At 46.8% G+C, this 15219-nt stretch overlaps 1 protein-coding gene across 1 annotated transcript in view; it reads left to right on the top strand.

Moving 5' to 3' along the window:
• The first annotated feature begins 913 nt into the window (after nucleotides 1–913).
• Nucleotides 914–15219, top strand: part of Fam174b (family with sequence similarity 174 member B) — a 34993-nt gene continuing 20687 nt past the window's right edge. Inside the window, exon 1 of the mRNA XM_046436654.2 lies at nucleotides 914–1510. Coding sequence (XP_046292610.1) covers nucleotides 1173–1510 — 338 coding nt within the window. The 5' untranslated portion in view covers nucleotides 914–1172. The remainder of the gene's footprint in view (nucleotides 1511–15219) is intronic.

A 15219-nucleotide genomic window follows, 5' to 3' on the forward strand; every position in this document is an offset into this window, starting at 1 on the left:
GAGACTTTGTCTGGGCTGACACCTTGATTGTAGCTTTGTGAAATCTCTGCAAGAAATCTGTGCTCATCTTCCTGTTCCACAGACTGAGATAATAAATGTGTGTTGTTTTAAGCACCTAAGTGTTGGGGTAATTTATTTTGATAATTTGTTATGGAGCAATAGACAATGCATACACTATTATACTCATAACTCACTTTCTTTAGCCAGACCAGAAATTATCTTTTTAAGGTCAGTGGATCCTTGCTATGTGTGTTTAGCTGTCAACCACTGGAAAGCTTCCTCTAGGATCCACCCTTAGAATGAAAGGGGCACCACTGTTCCACTCTGAGCCTTCCCTTAATCCTCACCCTCAAGCCTTCTTCTAGAGCCTCCATAATTAGCTTTCTCCACCTGAGTATCATTTAGTTTACATACCAGAGGCAGCAGGCCATTGATTTCTTGAAGTCTGCAATTTACATCAGTCTGGCAAGGAGGTGTTAATTGTCCTAAATGCTGTTCCATAACAAAGGGGCAAAAGCAAAAATTCACATCCCAATCCAGTTCATAAGCAGATGTACAAAAATGCCTGACAAAAAAATGTAGGGAAGAAATACTTTTTGAGAAAATAAAGGAAATTGGGGGAGATGTTGAAATACACTGCATAGAGCATCAGACAGACAGCCCACTTCACTATGGGGGCTTCAGAGTGATGCGTAAAAAGAGGGTTTACCTCCAGGTCTCACAGTCTTTGGTTCTTAGTCTGAAATAATCTGGGTTGCTGTAAGCTGGCTCTCAAGTGCTGAAATGGACTATCAAATGAAGATAACAGAATACCTGTTTCTAAAGGGAGTTGCGGGAATTAAATGAAATAAAACCCGTGAAATGTGCAGCATAAGGCTTACACGACAGTGAGCCCATTACTTCTCCACGGGGTCCCTAGTCCAGGGGGGACCCGGGCCATCAGCAGAAAGAGCGCAGCTCCGACCAGGCTGATGGCCTGCCCCGCCCACGCGGGGCTGCAGCCCGTCGAATGACTCCGTGCAACGTGTTGGTGGCGGCGGCGCGGGCTCTTCCGGGCTCCGCAGCTTCCTGCCCAGCACCGCGCAGTCGCCTCCGCCGCGGGAGCCCGGGCACAGGCCTTGCGTTGGTGCGGACCCGGGGTAGCTGCGCGCCCGGAGCCGCCGGTCCACACTATGCGCGCCGCTCCGCCGCCCGCTCGGCTGCTGCTGCCGCTGCTGTTGCTTGCGCTCCTGGCCGCGCCCGCCGCCCGCGCCCGCAGAGCCGAGTCCGCCCCCTTGCCGCAGCCAGACCCCGAGCGCCAGGAGCGGCCGCCGCCCGGACCCGGGCCCGGGAACTCCACCCGGCCTGGGGTTGGGGCAGCGGGTGGAGGCAGCTCCAACAGCAGCGGCGATGCCTTGGTGACCCGCATCTCCACCCTTCTCCGCGACCTGCCCACCCTGAAGGCTGCTGTGATCGTGGCGTGCGCCTTCAGCGCCCTCCTCATCGCCTGCCTGCTGCTGCGCGTCTTCAGGTGGGTCCAGCCGCTCTCTTCATTTTCCATGGGCCGAGCGGGTGGCATCACCCAACCTGCTGCCACCGCGCCTGCCCGAGCCGCGCGCACAGGTGCTGGATTCCGCCTCATCTCATCATCTTGGTGTGCTCCCGCCAGCCAGGGACCTCTCTTCCCTTCCTGGGCAGGGTGGGTTCGGTTTGTTGGGTGTGCACATCTGTTTTTTCGTGGTGAACATTTTAGAAATTTTCTCTCCTTTCTTTTAGAATAGTGGATTCCATTTGTTAATTCTGCTAATGCTTAGTACTAACAACAGTGCTCTGAATTCTGACAGCAGTCCAAAGAGTTTATTTTTATACCTGTTTCATAAATGAGGAAAACATTTTCAGAGGAAAGGAGGCTTACCCGAGTAACTCAGTGGTGGAGGTAGAATTTGAACTTGTGTCCTTTTAACTTCAATCTTGCTGTCCCTTCTGTGAATTTCATCTGTAGATTCTTCATGCCCAATGCACTTTCTTCTTTTTCTGCTGCAGAAAGAAACAGTTTGTTGCACGGGGCATCTTCAGAATGCCTGTTGGAGGCCTGCTTTACACGTAGGGTTGGTGCTGGATTTCAGGATGCTTGGTGCCCCTTGGTGGTCTTATTGTCTGTCCATTACTGGAGGATTCAGAAGCTCTCTACCCCCCTAAGCTTTTCCAGTCAACATTCTCAGGGGGATGATGGATCTTGAGAGGCTTTTGTAGGTTGCTCAAGGTCAAGAAGGAAGTATCTGGGAGATTAGGAAATGCTTGGGATAGTGAGGTGGATATTTCCCCCTAATCCCTAAGAAATCTTGTTTTTGTAGGAAATGAACTAAACATGTCCTGTTGCTTAGGTTGCTCCCCACACCCGGAAATCTGTGTGTGTCATTTATTCCCTGCCCATTGCCTCAAACACTGGGCTTTGGTATTTGATAGCCATTGAGGGTATGGGGCCAGGGGTCTGCTCTTCTAATTAGCATTTTCATTGTAGAAGCAGAAAGCAAACCTGGGAAAGGCAGAGCTGGGAGCAGTCTGTTGAGGTGTGCTCTTGGTTTTGTGGGACATTGAATCCAGGATTTTTCTTCTGAGTTTGATTAAAAGTCAGTGGTCTGAGAAAATGGAGAGTGGGGAACAGGGATCCACATTGATCCGCTGCCTTGGGTCAGGCCATGTTGTCCTTGCTATGCTGGTCTCCTTGCTGTTTTCTGGATTCACTCCACCCTTCTCATTGCCCTCCCACCACTGCTTGCAAACTGCAGTGGCTCATTTTGGCCACCATCTAGGCATGGAACTACCTAAGCATGGCATTTGGAGTGCTTACGTATTGGCCCCAGCTTACCCTTTAGCCAGCCCTTCTGAGCCTGTCTCTCATCCCTTGCTCCTTTCCTGTTGCTCCATGGTGCTGGCTTGTGCTTTCCTATTTCTGGCCTGAAGCCTACTCTGCACCTATCAAGACTACACGTGGTCACTGATACCAACCTTCCGTTCTCCTTCCTCTGTATAGTTTTCCTGAAAAATCAAAAGAGGCTGTTGCTTCCCCCCCCCCCCCCCCCCCCCGTTGGTACTGGGGATTGAACCCAGGGGTGCTTAACCACTGAGCTACATCCTCAGCCCTTTTTATTTTATTTTATTTTTTTTAATTTTGAGACAGTGTCTTGCTAAGTTGCTGAGGCTGGCTTTGAACTTGTGAACCTCCTGCCTCGGCCCCCCAAGTTGGTGAAATTAAAGGCATGTACCACCAAGCCAGGCTTGTCTTTTACTATTCTGTCCTCCCCAACCCTATTCTTGGGCATTCTTCAATACAGCCTTTATCCTGCCATGCTGGGTTGCTGTGTTTAGGGCCCAGCTCCCAAACTCAGCAGAAAGCACTGGAGGGTGGGGATGCCCAGTTCATGTTAGTGTCTCCATGTCTGATTTGGACATGCCACAGAGGCACATTGTCATTTACTGACTTCCTAATTGATCAATTGGCGTAAGCTAATGCCCAGAGCAGCTTTGAGTCTGGAGGTTTGAAACATTTAGTTTAAAATAGGCTGAGCCCACAAGACTGTGTATTTTTTAGAAGGTATTTGAACTATTTTTCCCGTCTGCTCTTTATTATCCAGGAGTGGGGGAGAAAAGGAGGCAGCATGAGGCCAGATGTGAGGGGATGGAGCCTCCTGTTTGAGCAGCTTAGAAACCGTTAAAATTAGAAGTGTGGAAGAGCTGTGATCACAAGAGAAGCTGACTATGGTCATGATCTGCCTCTGCCTGGTAAAGCATTATTGTTTGGGTGGATAGCTGCCACCCACCCTGGATTCCAATTTAGACCAGAGCTTGTTACATTTTAATAGCTGGGAAGAACTTTGATGGTACCCAAGTACCCAAGTGCTCCTTTGCAGATGAGGAAGTTGCAGTCCAAAGGGTAGAACAAGTCATCACCAGCATCTAGAACCATCTACAAGTCTGTCTGGCCAAGCAGGGTCAACACTTGGTGGTGTGTTCTGTGGCTGCTCCCCCTTCCCCGTTCCTCTGTAGGCTTGGTTCATCATGCTTGCCAGATGCCTGCTCTGCTGGCCCGTGTCCTTACCTGTTTGCTCTCCAGCTTCTTAGCATGCAGGCACTGAGTTCTGACCATCCCACCACCCATGTCTCCCTGAGACCATCTCACTTCTGCCCATATCACCTTCCCCAATGAAGCATTCCTACATGCTGTGCCTTCTGCCTGGGTTACATCCTTCCCTTTTGTCTCCTTAGTCACAGCGATATCCCGTAGGCTGGGGTTCCTGACTCCATCCTCCACTCTCGCTAGCCCAACCTCCCTCTTCTGCTGGCATGTTGGTATCAGGTACGATGTGAGGGTCTACGAACTAAGAGCATGGTAAGTAGGAGGGCACACTAGTATCTACTAAAGGAATTCCCATGCATGCACCAGAAACCCCATTCCCAGGTATACACCAGCTACCCCCATTTCCCCCATATACAAAATCATAGATGCTGGGACAATGCTGGCTCTTTGTGACAAAGGTGCTGTCTCCTTTTCAAGCCTCCATTTTGGCTCTGCCCAGTTCCCCTCTGCTTACTGCTTCTGCCCTGATGGGCTCCCAGGGGTTCTCCAAGGGGACCATGTGGCCTGAGTGTCTTTTCCCATTCAGAATCTTGCCTGGAATCCTCTCTACCACCAGTATGCTAGCATGCTGTTTTCCCTCCTGTGTTTCCTTGTCTGAGCCTCCCTCAGGGCCCTCTGAGCTCCTGATGCACACCTCATTTTTAAATTTTCTCCTGGGAGCCCAGAGGGTTGCTGAAGTGTCCCTCTGACTTACCAGGCTGAGGGCTCCTGAGAGCAGGGCTGGCCTTAATCTTCTGTCTCTCTAACACCTGGTGTGGTTCCAGCCACAGGCTGGCATTTAATAAAGATATTTTTAGCGAAAGAATGTTGAACTCCCAACTGTTTTCCATTGCTGATGTAGAATAGGATGTCTACCATGAATAGATGAATGGCTGATATGGGATACCTGTGAGATGGGAATTTGGTCGATGCCCATTCATTATCCTCACGGCATAGATGGAGGAGAAAGAGTGTAGCATTATTGCTTATAAAGTAGCAGTCCTAACCTATTTGTCTGTTTTCCCTGAAGGAGTCACTTTATCAGACTACAGAAAAAACATGGATCCAAGAAAACCATTAAAATTAGAAGCAAAGAATACATATTGTAGTGAAAAATATATAAATATTTAATCAGAAAATTCCATTGCTAAAGTGGACACTGCAACATATATTCTTTGCTTCTAATGTTAATGATTAGAAGAAGAAACCAAAATGCGTGTGCATCTTGGCATTTTCAGAGCAGTTCTGTTTGATAGTGAAAAAGTTTAAATAACCTTTGTATCCACCATTTAGCATTGATTTGGTAAATGATGATAATCTGGTTTTAACAGCTGTTAAAAATAATGACACTGATATAATATTGGCTGTATATTTTTGAGTAAAACAGGTTACAAAACAACCTGGGTAATATGAGCTCATTTCAATAAATAAATTATAAATATGTACATATACAGATATGCAAAGAAATCTGTTAGTATATGTGCATGTATGTAAATGTGGGTGATTCTTCCTTTATAATGTATTTATCATTCATGACACATTTCTGCATTGTCTGCAACATGTAGCCTGATTTCCTTCCCTGTGTGCACACTTAACTTGCCTGCATCCTTGGACATGTCCTGCTGAGGATCTGAGGTATATGAGAGTATCTAGTGTATGTACCTGGGAATGGGGTTTCTGGTGCATGCATGGGAATTCCTTTAGTAGATACTAGTGTACCCTCCTACTTAACATGCTCTTAGTTCTTAGACCCTCACATCGTATCTGATACTTATTACCTCACTTTCTGATGCTTTTCCATCAGATGAGTATAATTTGGTATCTCATTGCTCTGTCTTAGCTGGGCACCTCTGGTGCACCCTTGTGCTCCCAGGGGTCTGGGAGGCTGAGGCAGGAGCAAGTTTGAGGCCAGCCTAGGCAACTTAGTAAGACCCTGTCTCCAAATAAAATATAAAAAAAAGGGCTGGGGCTGTAGTTCAGTGGTAGAATGCCCTAGTTCTACAAAAAACAAAACAAAACAAAACAAAAAAACACCAAAAAAACAAAAACAAAAACAAAAAACAAATCATTGCTCTGTTTTCTATTTATTTATTTCTATTCATGGTAGACATCCTATTCTACCATTAATCTTAATCTTATTTCTCTGTCTGCAGAATAATTTCCACCTTTTAAGACGGGGGGTCAAACTGGAAGGAGGGATAGGTGGTCTGGAGGTAGTTTACCCTCTGATGGGATCCCCTGTGTTTACTGCTTGGTACCTTAGGGAGAGCTGATGGGATGTCAACAAAGAGGCTGTGTATTGGAGCAGAAAATTGGGATTTCTCCTATTTTTTTTTTTTTAAATACTGGGAAACATTTGGTGGGGTTGCACAGATGCGGGGCTATCGCCTGTAGGCCAGTGACTGCTGTTATCAGGCCTTTCTCCCCAGGAGTTTCCTTAGAACACTTTACTCTTTGAGTTCTGGGATGGGATGTGGGTGAGTGTATGTGTGGGGAGGGCCAAATCCCACTTCACCTTCTGGTGTCTTCTAGATGGGGTTGGGGGAAGCCAGGGAAAGTTTGCCATGTTGAAACCACAGCTTTCCTTTTCCAGTTTTGGTGGGTCACTTGTGTTCGCTGTGCAGGCTCCATTTCTCTCACAACTCCCTGTTGCATACCCAGCCACTTCTTATTTCCAAATATCTCTAAAATCATCTTATCTGAAAGGAGGATTCATTATGGTGCTTCTCCAGGGATCAGAAGGATGGATTCTGGGTAATCTGACATTGCCTGGCTGCAGGTGGCAAAGGCGCCTGAAGAAATTGATACCATAGAGGCTTGATTTGCTGAGCCGGGTCTTAGAGAAGTTTCTTACTTACCTTGGGTTCCCCAGGTTTTCTGTGATGTGTTTTCATTTGTGATAATAAGAAAAGTCATTTAATATAAAAGTTTAGTACCTCTAGCATTTAGGGCAAGTGGTCATTTTGGATTTTGGGATGATTCTAGTTATTGGTCATTAGTATGTCAATGTAATTTGAATGAATTAGAGCTTTGGGAGGAACTATGGTTAGAAGATTCAGCCTCTCCTTCTGAGTTTGAGAGAGAATGTGGGACTTGTTGATCATCAGTAGGTCATTTCTGAGTGTTGACGAAGGCTTTGAGTTGAAGGAGAAAACTGTAGAATGGTACATACTCATCTTCTTTCACTTTCAATTTTATATAAACACAGTGAAGAAATGTTAAATCTGATTCAGGAAAAATCCAGATTTTTTTTTAAATAATAGAAAGTGTGCTTTTGATTTAGTTCTCTAAAAGATCATGGCACATGGAAGGAAAAAGTTTCCCTAACTGGGGAGGATTTTTGCCCCCAGTGTCATTTGGCTATGCCCAGAGAACTTTCTGATTGGCAGGACTGGGGGTGGCGGGGTAGGGGGAAGATTACTATTGGTATCTACTGAGTAGAGGCCAGGATGCTGTTCATCATCCTACAGTGTACAGGACAACCCCCAAAGAATTACAGCCACAAACATCAAGGGTTTGGGGGTTGAGAAACTCTTGGATCCTGGCTTTAAGACCTTCTAGTTGTCTGATGTGAGCAGTTTTTTGAACCTTACTGGACATCCATTTCCTATCATTAATTACAGTATAAGCTTCTAAGGACTGTTGGGACATTTAGAATAAGATTGTGTTGGGGCTAAGGTTGTGGCTCAGTGGTAGAGTGCTTACGTAGCAAGCACCCTGGGTTTGATCCTCAGTATCACATAAAAAAATAAATAAAATAAAGGTATTGTGTCCAACTACGACTAAAAAATAAATTAAAAAAAAAAAAGATTGTGTCAATCAAGTCCCTGGCTCTCCTTTAAGCAGCCAAGTGTCCTATCGTATTTAAAAATATGATTCTGAAAACAGATGTGATTCTTACCAAACCTTTTAATCTTCTGCTCATAACTAAGGATCAGCCATATGACCAAAATAATCAGACAGGTGCCTCTGCCTCTTAGGCTTTTTCAAATGAGATCCATGAACTTCAGTCTTGTGAGCTTCTTTGACTCTTCAGCTCCCTGATGAAGAACGTGTCTCATGACTGCCCTTATTAGCAGGCTGGTGAGGACCTGGCACCTGCCACTGAATCCTTCTATCAAATTGAAAAGGGAGAAAAACCCCTCTTTAATTTAACCCTGAGCCCTCTGGCTTATAGGGCTTGGCCATAGTCTCATGCTCATGTATTCTTTTCATTCCAGGGTCTTTGCAAACACAGGCCCTTTCTTGTAACACCAGGCACATCTAGGAGTAAGTGGGGGTGGGAGGGCCTGTGAAGGGGCCTCAGTGTCAGTGTCCACAGAGCATCCTGCAGGATTTATCAGGGGTGATTGTTTGCTTCAGGATTTGAGCAGAGAAGGCTTCCTGGGTTATACTGGGTACTTTAGTATTGTGACTGATGTCTGGATCTAACCATTTTCAAGGGAAGTTCTGGAAGCATGCTTTTAGAATTATTTTGTTATGGTTCCACTTAAAAAAATCTCTACTTAATCTAAGGGCAGTCTTCCAGGAAACTATCCTTGATATTTATTTTCCTGGAGGTGCAGGGAAGAGGAAGCCCATTCTTGCTGGCAGGTATGGCTTAAGAGCATGGTTGTTCCAGCCATGGGGCTCTGGGGTCCTGTAACCTCTTAGGTGTGGGCTTTCTTCATATTCAGAGCTCCTCAAACTCACCCCACCCCCACATTGTACAGATGAGGAAACTGAGGCTCAGAAGTGGGGATGGTTTGTTAAGGTCACCCAGGGGTTTGCAAGAAGAGTGTCAGCACCTAGGAGAAATCATGGTTGAGTGGGCAGAGTTCTTCCTAATGAACACAGGGAGCTGTGCTGGGTGGGGAGCCCATCAGAGGCCCAGAAGTGTCCAGTTCAGTCTGGGAGGGAGGATGATGCCCTTGAATGGCTCTTCTTGGCACAAGAGAAGCCGTTCCCATTCAGAAGGGGAGGCATGCATCAAAAACAACACTCGATAAACAGAAAGCATGCCACAGACTTGGGCCAGGGACAGAATGGTGTGGGAAGGCACTGTGGGGGAGGAGGATGTTCTAGGCTGGATGGGGGAAGTGGCTTTTGCTAGGAATAGACTGCAGAAGTGATCACTTGGAGATCATCATGATGACACTAATAATAATAGCAACCAATATTTACTAAGCCCTCACAGTACCAGGCTCTGTGCTGAGCATTTTTTTTTCCTGGCTCCTGTGAAGGGTGGTCTCTTAGGGTCCCCATTTTTCAGTTGAGTGAACCAAGGCACAGAGTGATGAAGTGTCTTGGTCATGGCCACATGGTTGGGGGAGGGGAGGGGACTGACTCTCCCTTCCTCTGTTGCAGCAGATTTTGGAGGATGCCAGTTCCAGCCAGAGTATTTGGTGCTTTGGAGGGAGCTAGTGGGGGATTTGAATACAAGAGTGAAATAACCAAAGGGCTGCATTAGAAATGCTGTTCCAGTTTAGGTCTTCATAAATATTTGCTGAGCAAGTGGATAGACAGTGACATGGCTCTGATGGGGGTGTAGTCTGGTTGGGGACACCCGGGGAAGGTGTTGGAGGAACCAGTCAGGAGGGCTGGAGGCCGGGAGGCCCACGTGGATGAAGAGAAGAAAGAGGAAAGTGTCCGGTGAGTTGAAAGGCCTGGAGACGGGGGCTTTGTGAAGGGGGTGGCAGGCAGAAGGAAGACTTGATGAGGAAGAAGATGAAGTGCAGGGAAGATCTGTGTGGATGCAGCTGGACGTCTGGGCTTGGGAGGGGTTGGCAGCATCTGCTGAGAAGTGGTGGTGCTTGCAGGAGTGGGTGGTGAGGACTGATCGTGCCATGCCTCCCTTGCCATGGGCAGGGATGTGGACCCTAAAGGGCCATTTATGATGTGTATTTCAGAGCACAGTGACCTCAGAGCTTCCAGTTGCCCTGGATCCAACAAAAGGTCCCTCTTGGTCATTGGGCTGCAGCCCTTAAACCAACGAAGCCATCCTCAGAGGCTGCCTTCTTTGCTTTAAATTTTGCTTCTCTCACCTGGCTCTTCATGTAAAAACCAAATGGGCCCAGCCCTGTGCAAACACACCCGACAACTGGAGGAACAGGACTTGGGCGCCGGCTGTGGCTGTCCTTCATATGGCTGTTCAAACAGGTCAAACCCAGGGCGTGCTGGCTTTGTCTGGGAGGATGAGAGTTGATCCATCCCTCAGGGATTGAGAGCGGGAAGGAGCAACAGGATGAGGAGCAGATGGAAGTGAAACACGGGAGTGTAATGAAAAAGAGCCCCAGGACTTGAAGTTGAGCTCCGTGGGGTCAGCTGGCTCAGGGTGTACAATCCTCTAGGAAGCAGAAAGTCCCGGCAGCACAGTGTTGTGTGCTGCATGCCACGTTGGGGTCTGTCACAGGGGCACCATTTTTTATTCCTGAGGCCGGGGGAGGGGAAGCATCTGGGTTATGTAAATAATGGCCAGTGTCTGCTGATCATGGTTACTGCTGGGGAAGAGAGATAAGGGAGACCCGGGTTGAACATGCGTATCACTACATCTGTCTGGGCTCATGAGATTTCAGCTGAATTATTAACTATCACTCATACTTATGACCAAGTAAACATTGGCCCGGAAACTGAGTCAGAATTTGTAAACGGATGGCCCATGAGTTGGAAAATATGACCCACAGACATGCTCTTGTGTTTTGTTTTGATCAGCACAGTGATCACAAAAACTGAGATAGTTGAGAATACTTAAAAGTTGGGAATCTTCCCGTAAAAATCTGGAGCTCCTGCTTCTTTTGACAGATGGGGTACTTGGAAGTACAGGGCCTCTGGTTCATGGGGCAGCAAGGGACAGGGGCTGCATAGTTGCTGCCCCCTCTAGGCTGGGCATGGTGTCACTCTTCAGGCTTCCTTGACTTGAAGGCAGAGCGTTGGTCACCAGTTGTCATTGTGTTTGTACCTGTGTTTATTTCACACCAGTTCTGCTTCATGGGTTTCCTGCATCTACAGGGCACTGGTGCATTTCAGTTGTGGACCTGGTACTCTGAGTCGTTGTGCTTGAGTGTGTACTGGGTGCTGGGACAGAGGGGTCACAGAGGGGAGGGAAAGAGCAGCTCCAGGACAGGAGTAAGGAGTGGTTACATCTGGAAGGCTCTCCAGCTTCATGTTCCAGAGGGCTCAGTGGGGTCAGGGCAGAGCTGGGCTGTGGGAGTCTTGAAGTAACTCACTGAGCTGGAGGGAAGTGCTTTGTGTCACATGATGCTGCATTTGTCTGAAGATGCTCATTGCAGTGGAGCAGGTGGTGTTTGCCTGTCTCAGTGGCCTGTTGAATCTGTATTCAAGGGAAAGTGTTGGGTGGAGCTCAGGGGACTATATGCCCAGGGCAGGGAGGGAGGGAAAGCGAGCGTGTCTTGGTGGTAGGTGGTGGCAGGTTTGCCACTGAGACCCTGACTGACCCATGGATGCTCTGGGGGCCTCTGGCATCTTCTTCTGGAAGCCAGGGCTGGAAAGCAGGTTTTGGGGTCCTGTTCTTCCTTTTGTCAAGTAGTTGGTTTTCTTGGGGTGGCACAGTTATTTCTTATGTTCTGAGGAGGTGGTGCAGAGTAGAGCTCAGGGGTCAAAGACGAAACAGGCCTGTGCTCAGAATGCTGGGTGCCACCACTTGGCGTTGAAGCTCACCTGTTATGTCACCCTGCCCCCAATGTGCACTCACAGCAGCTGCTTGCTTCAGTCTCTCCACCCATGTTCCACTTTTCATTGTTTTTTATTACGATTTCTAAATGTTAGAGGTCAAATGTGCTGCTGTGTCAAGTAGGGTGGTTTCAACAGAACCCGGGGCTGGGAACTACAGAGCCACTTGAGGGGGCTTCAACGTGGAACAGTTAGGTGAAGGAACAGCCTGTGTTTCTGGGTTTGGGTTCTGAAGTGATCAGGTGAGTGGAGCACAGCCACACTGAGGAGGCCACAGGCAGCCCCTGGGTGAGCTCTGGGAGCAGGTTCCCTGCCAGGAGGGCCGGTCACAACCTGGTCCACTTTGAAATTAATTTTAATTACTTCCTCTGAATTTTAATTTATTTGTTTCCTGTTTTAAAAACAGATAATATATTCATGTGGTTCAGAATGCACAGAGAACAAAAGAGCACAGAGGGGGAAATCTCCTTCATTTCTTTCCTTTTCTTCTTGATACTGGAAATTGAACCCAGGGGTGCTTTACCACTGAGCTACACCCCCAGCCCTTTTTATTTTTAAATTTTGAGACAGGGTTTCATTAAGTCGCTTAGGCCTTGCTAAGTTGCTGAAGCTGGCCTTGAACCTAGATCCTCGTGCCTCAGCCTTCCGAGTTGCTGGGAATATAGGCAAGTGCCATCACCCCACCTCTTGAAAAATCTCCTTTTTGCCCTTGTCCCTCATCTTCATAATTTTCCTACTGGATGCTGTCAATGTCCTGTGAATCTTTCCAGAGAGATTTTTATAAATATAGAAACAAAGAATGTAATGTACACACACACACACACAGTCTTCCCTATTTTGTAACAACTTTATTGAGATGTAATTTACAGACCATATAGTTCACCATTTTAAGTGTCCAGATCAATGGTTTTAGTATATTCACAGAGTTCTGCTACCGCAGTCCGGCTGCAGCAAAATAACCGGGGGTGGGGGGGTGGGGGTGGGGTGTGACGAGGAACTTGTGTAGATTGATACAGCAGGAGAGGGAGCCGTTTATTGTAGGATAGGAGGGGTATATGTATATTCCACACAGCTTATCTTAATTAACATAAATTAGATACAGCAGTCAACCAATAAGGAATCTCCACACTTAATGGCTTGCTGGCGTTACTTCACAAACCACTCCCTCTGCAAAATGCCAGGCGCCATCTTGACTTGTTTACAGACTCTAACATTTCCACCTTTTGTTTAATTTAAATATCGACCATAGTGGTTTTTACACAAACACCATAAATAATCTGCTACAAGCAGAAGGGGAGGATACAAAATGCCACAGTACCAAGCCAATTGATGGCTCCATGCAAGAAGCCCTTGGAAAAATTATACCAGCAATGACACCGTTAGCAAAGATACCGAGTTAACAATTTGTTGTAGATTACAGTTTGTTGTCTCAGTCCAGGTAAAGCAGTGTCTCAATAGATTAACTCACAGTCCAGGTTAAGTTCTGCAGGCAGCTAGCTTAAATCACAGTCCAGGTAAGTTCTGTAGGCAGCTAGCTTGATCCGAAGTTTTGTCCGGTTCTCAGCAACACTGGAAATTCTTCCACCTTCGTCTTCACCGGCACTGGGACCAAGGCAGGAACTCCGGCAATGATGCTAAAGAAAATCCTGTAGTATTCCACTAAGAAAACAACCTTCTGAACAATTTAGTGCATTATCTCAAGGTTTTTTTACATTTGAAATAAGCCTTAATAGTGCTCATTACTCATTAGCTTCCAGGTGTGGGAGAACCATTGTAGTTACTGGCCTTGGAAATGATCAAACTTCAGGGACACAGGCCGTCTTCCGCCTGCAGCATCCCGGGCAGCCCTAGATGGCCCCGGAGGGAGTCCGGGAGTGTCCAGGACTCAAACTGCCACTGGGCACAGGGAGCAAGAGCCTGTGAGACCTTGCCTCCAGGTCAGGTCTGGATTTGGGCTCTCGCAGTGGCGTCCCGCTCCCCGGGCGGGGGGGCGGGGAAGAGCCGGCTGCCGCCGCTTGGAAAGTCCTTACTGTGCCATGACCGGCTCGCGCACGTGGCAGCCGCCGCACCGATTCACGCACCCTCCGGTAACGAAAAGTATTCAGTAATAGCCTTTTGCTGCAACTTTTTTCCTGATAATCCTTCCTCCTCTGAACTTTCTTCTTTCTGACTAGAGTTCCTGGGCTTCCGTCAACACATGCCCTAACTATTCTTGGTTCCACTGGGGTGCCTCCTTCCCTTAGTAATTTACTTCTCACCCCTTCCATATTTTCATCACAAAGACAATACAACATTTCAAGACAAAACAAGACACAAACATACTGTATCAATCTTCTCCATTTTCTCAAAATGGCCATTTTTCCTCTCGCCCTATCTGTCTAGGGACGAGCAGATTTGCTCCCGTCCTATCTGCGGACGGGCAGCTTTTTTTTTTGTCACTTACTCCTGAGTGTCCTGGGGCTCCTGGTACGGGCCACCATCTGCTGCAGTCCGGCTGCAGCAAAATAACCGGGGGGTGGGGGGGTGGGGGTGGTGACGAGGAACTTGTGTAGATTGATACAGCAGGAGTGGGAGCCGTTTATTGTAGGACAGGAGGGGTATATATACATTCCACACAGCTTATCTTAATTAACATAAACTAGATACAGCAGTCAACCAATAAGGAATCTCCACACTCAATGGCTCGCTGGCGTTACTTCACAAACCACTCCCTCTGCAAAATGTCAGGCGCCATCTTGACTTGTTTACAGACTCTAACATTTTGCTTTCAGTCACTCAAATCAATTTTAGAATATGTTCATTACTCCAAGCTGAAACCCTGACATCATTGATGGTCACTCTCCATGTACCTCCTCCCAGCTCTAGGCATACACTTACCTATGGATAGAATGTCTATGGATAGCTCTGGTGGACTTTTCATGGGAACAGAATCATGCAATATGTGGTCTCTTCTGATGGCTTATTTTATTTAGCATATAGTAGTGTTCCTTTGAGTGGATATACCACCCTTTGTCCGTTCATCAGTTGGGAGATATTTTGGGTTATTTCTACTTTTTGACTATTATGAATAGTTCTGCTCTGACCATTTTGTGTACAAGATTTTGTGTGGATTGTTTTTCTTGCCCTTGGGTATATATATATCTAGGAGTGCTGGGTCATATGGTAACTATGTTTAACTATTTAAAGAGCTGCCAAACTGTTTTTTTTAAAATGATCACTCTATTTTGCATCTTATGAAGGTTACAGTTTAGTTGGTTGTTGTCTTTTTGATTATAGCCACCCTGGTGGGTGTGAAGTGATATCTCATTGTGGTTTTGGTTTGCATTACACGGATGACTAATGCTATTGACCTTCTTTGCATGTGTTTATTGGCCATTTATATATACTCTTGAGAGGACTGTCTGTTAAGATTCTTTGTGTATTTTTAAACTAAAGTTGTCTTTTTTATTGAGGTC

This window comes from Marmota monax, unplaced genomic scaffold (genome assembly GCF_021218885.2).
Source record: "Marmota monax isolate L192 unplaced genomic scaffold, Marmota_monax_Labrador192_F-V1.1 WCK01_AAM20220418_F8-fsc00005, whole genome shotgun sequence".
NCBI classification, from domain to species: Eukaryota; Metazoa; Chordata; class Mammalia; order Rodentia; family Sciuridae; genus Marmota; species Marmota monax.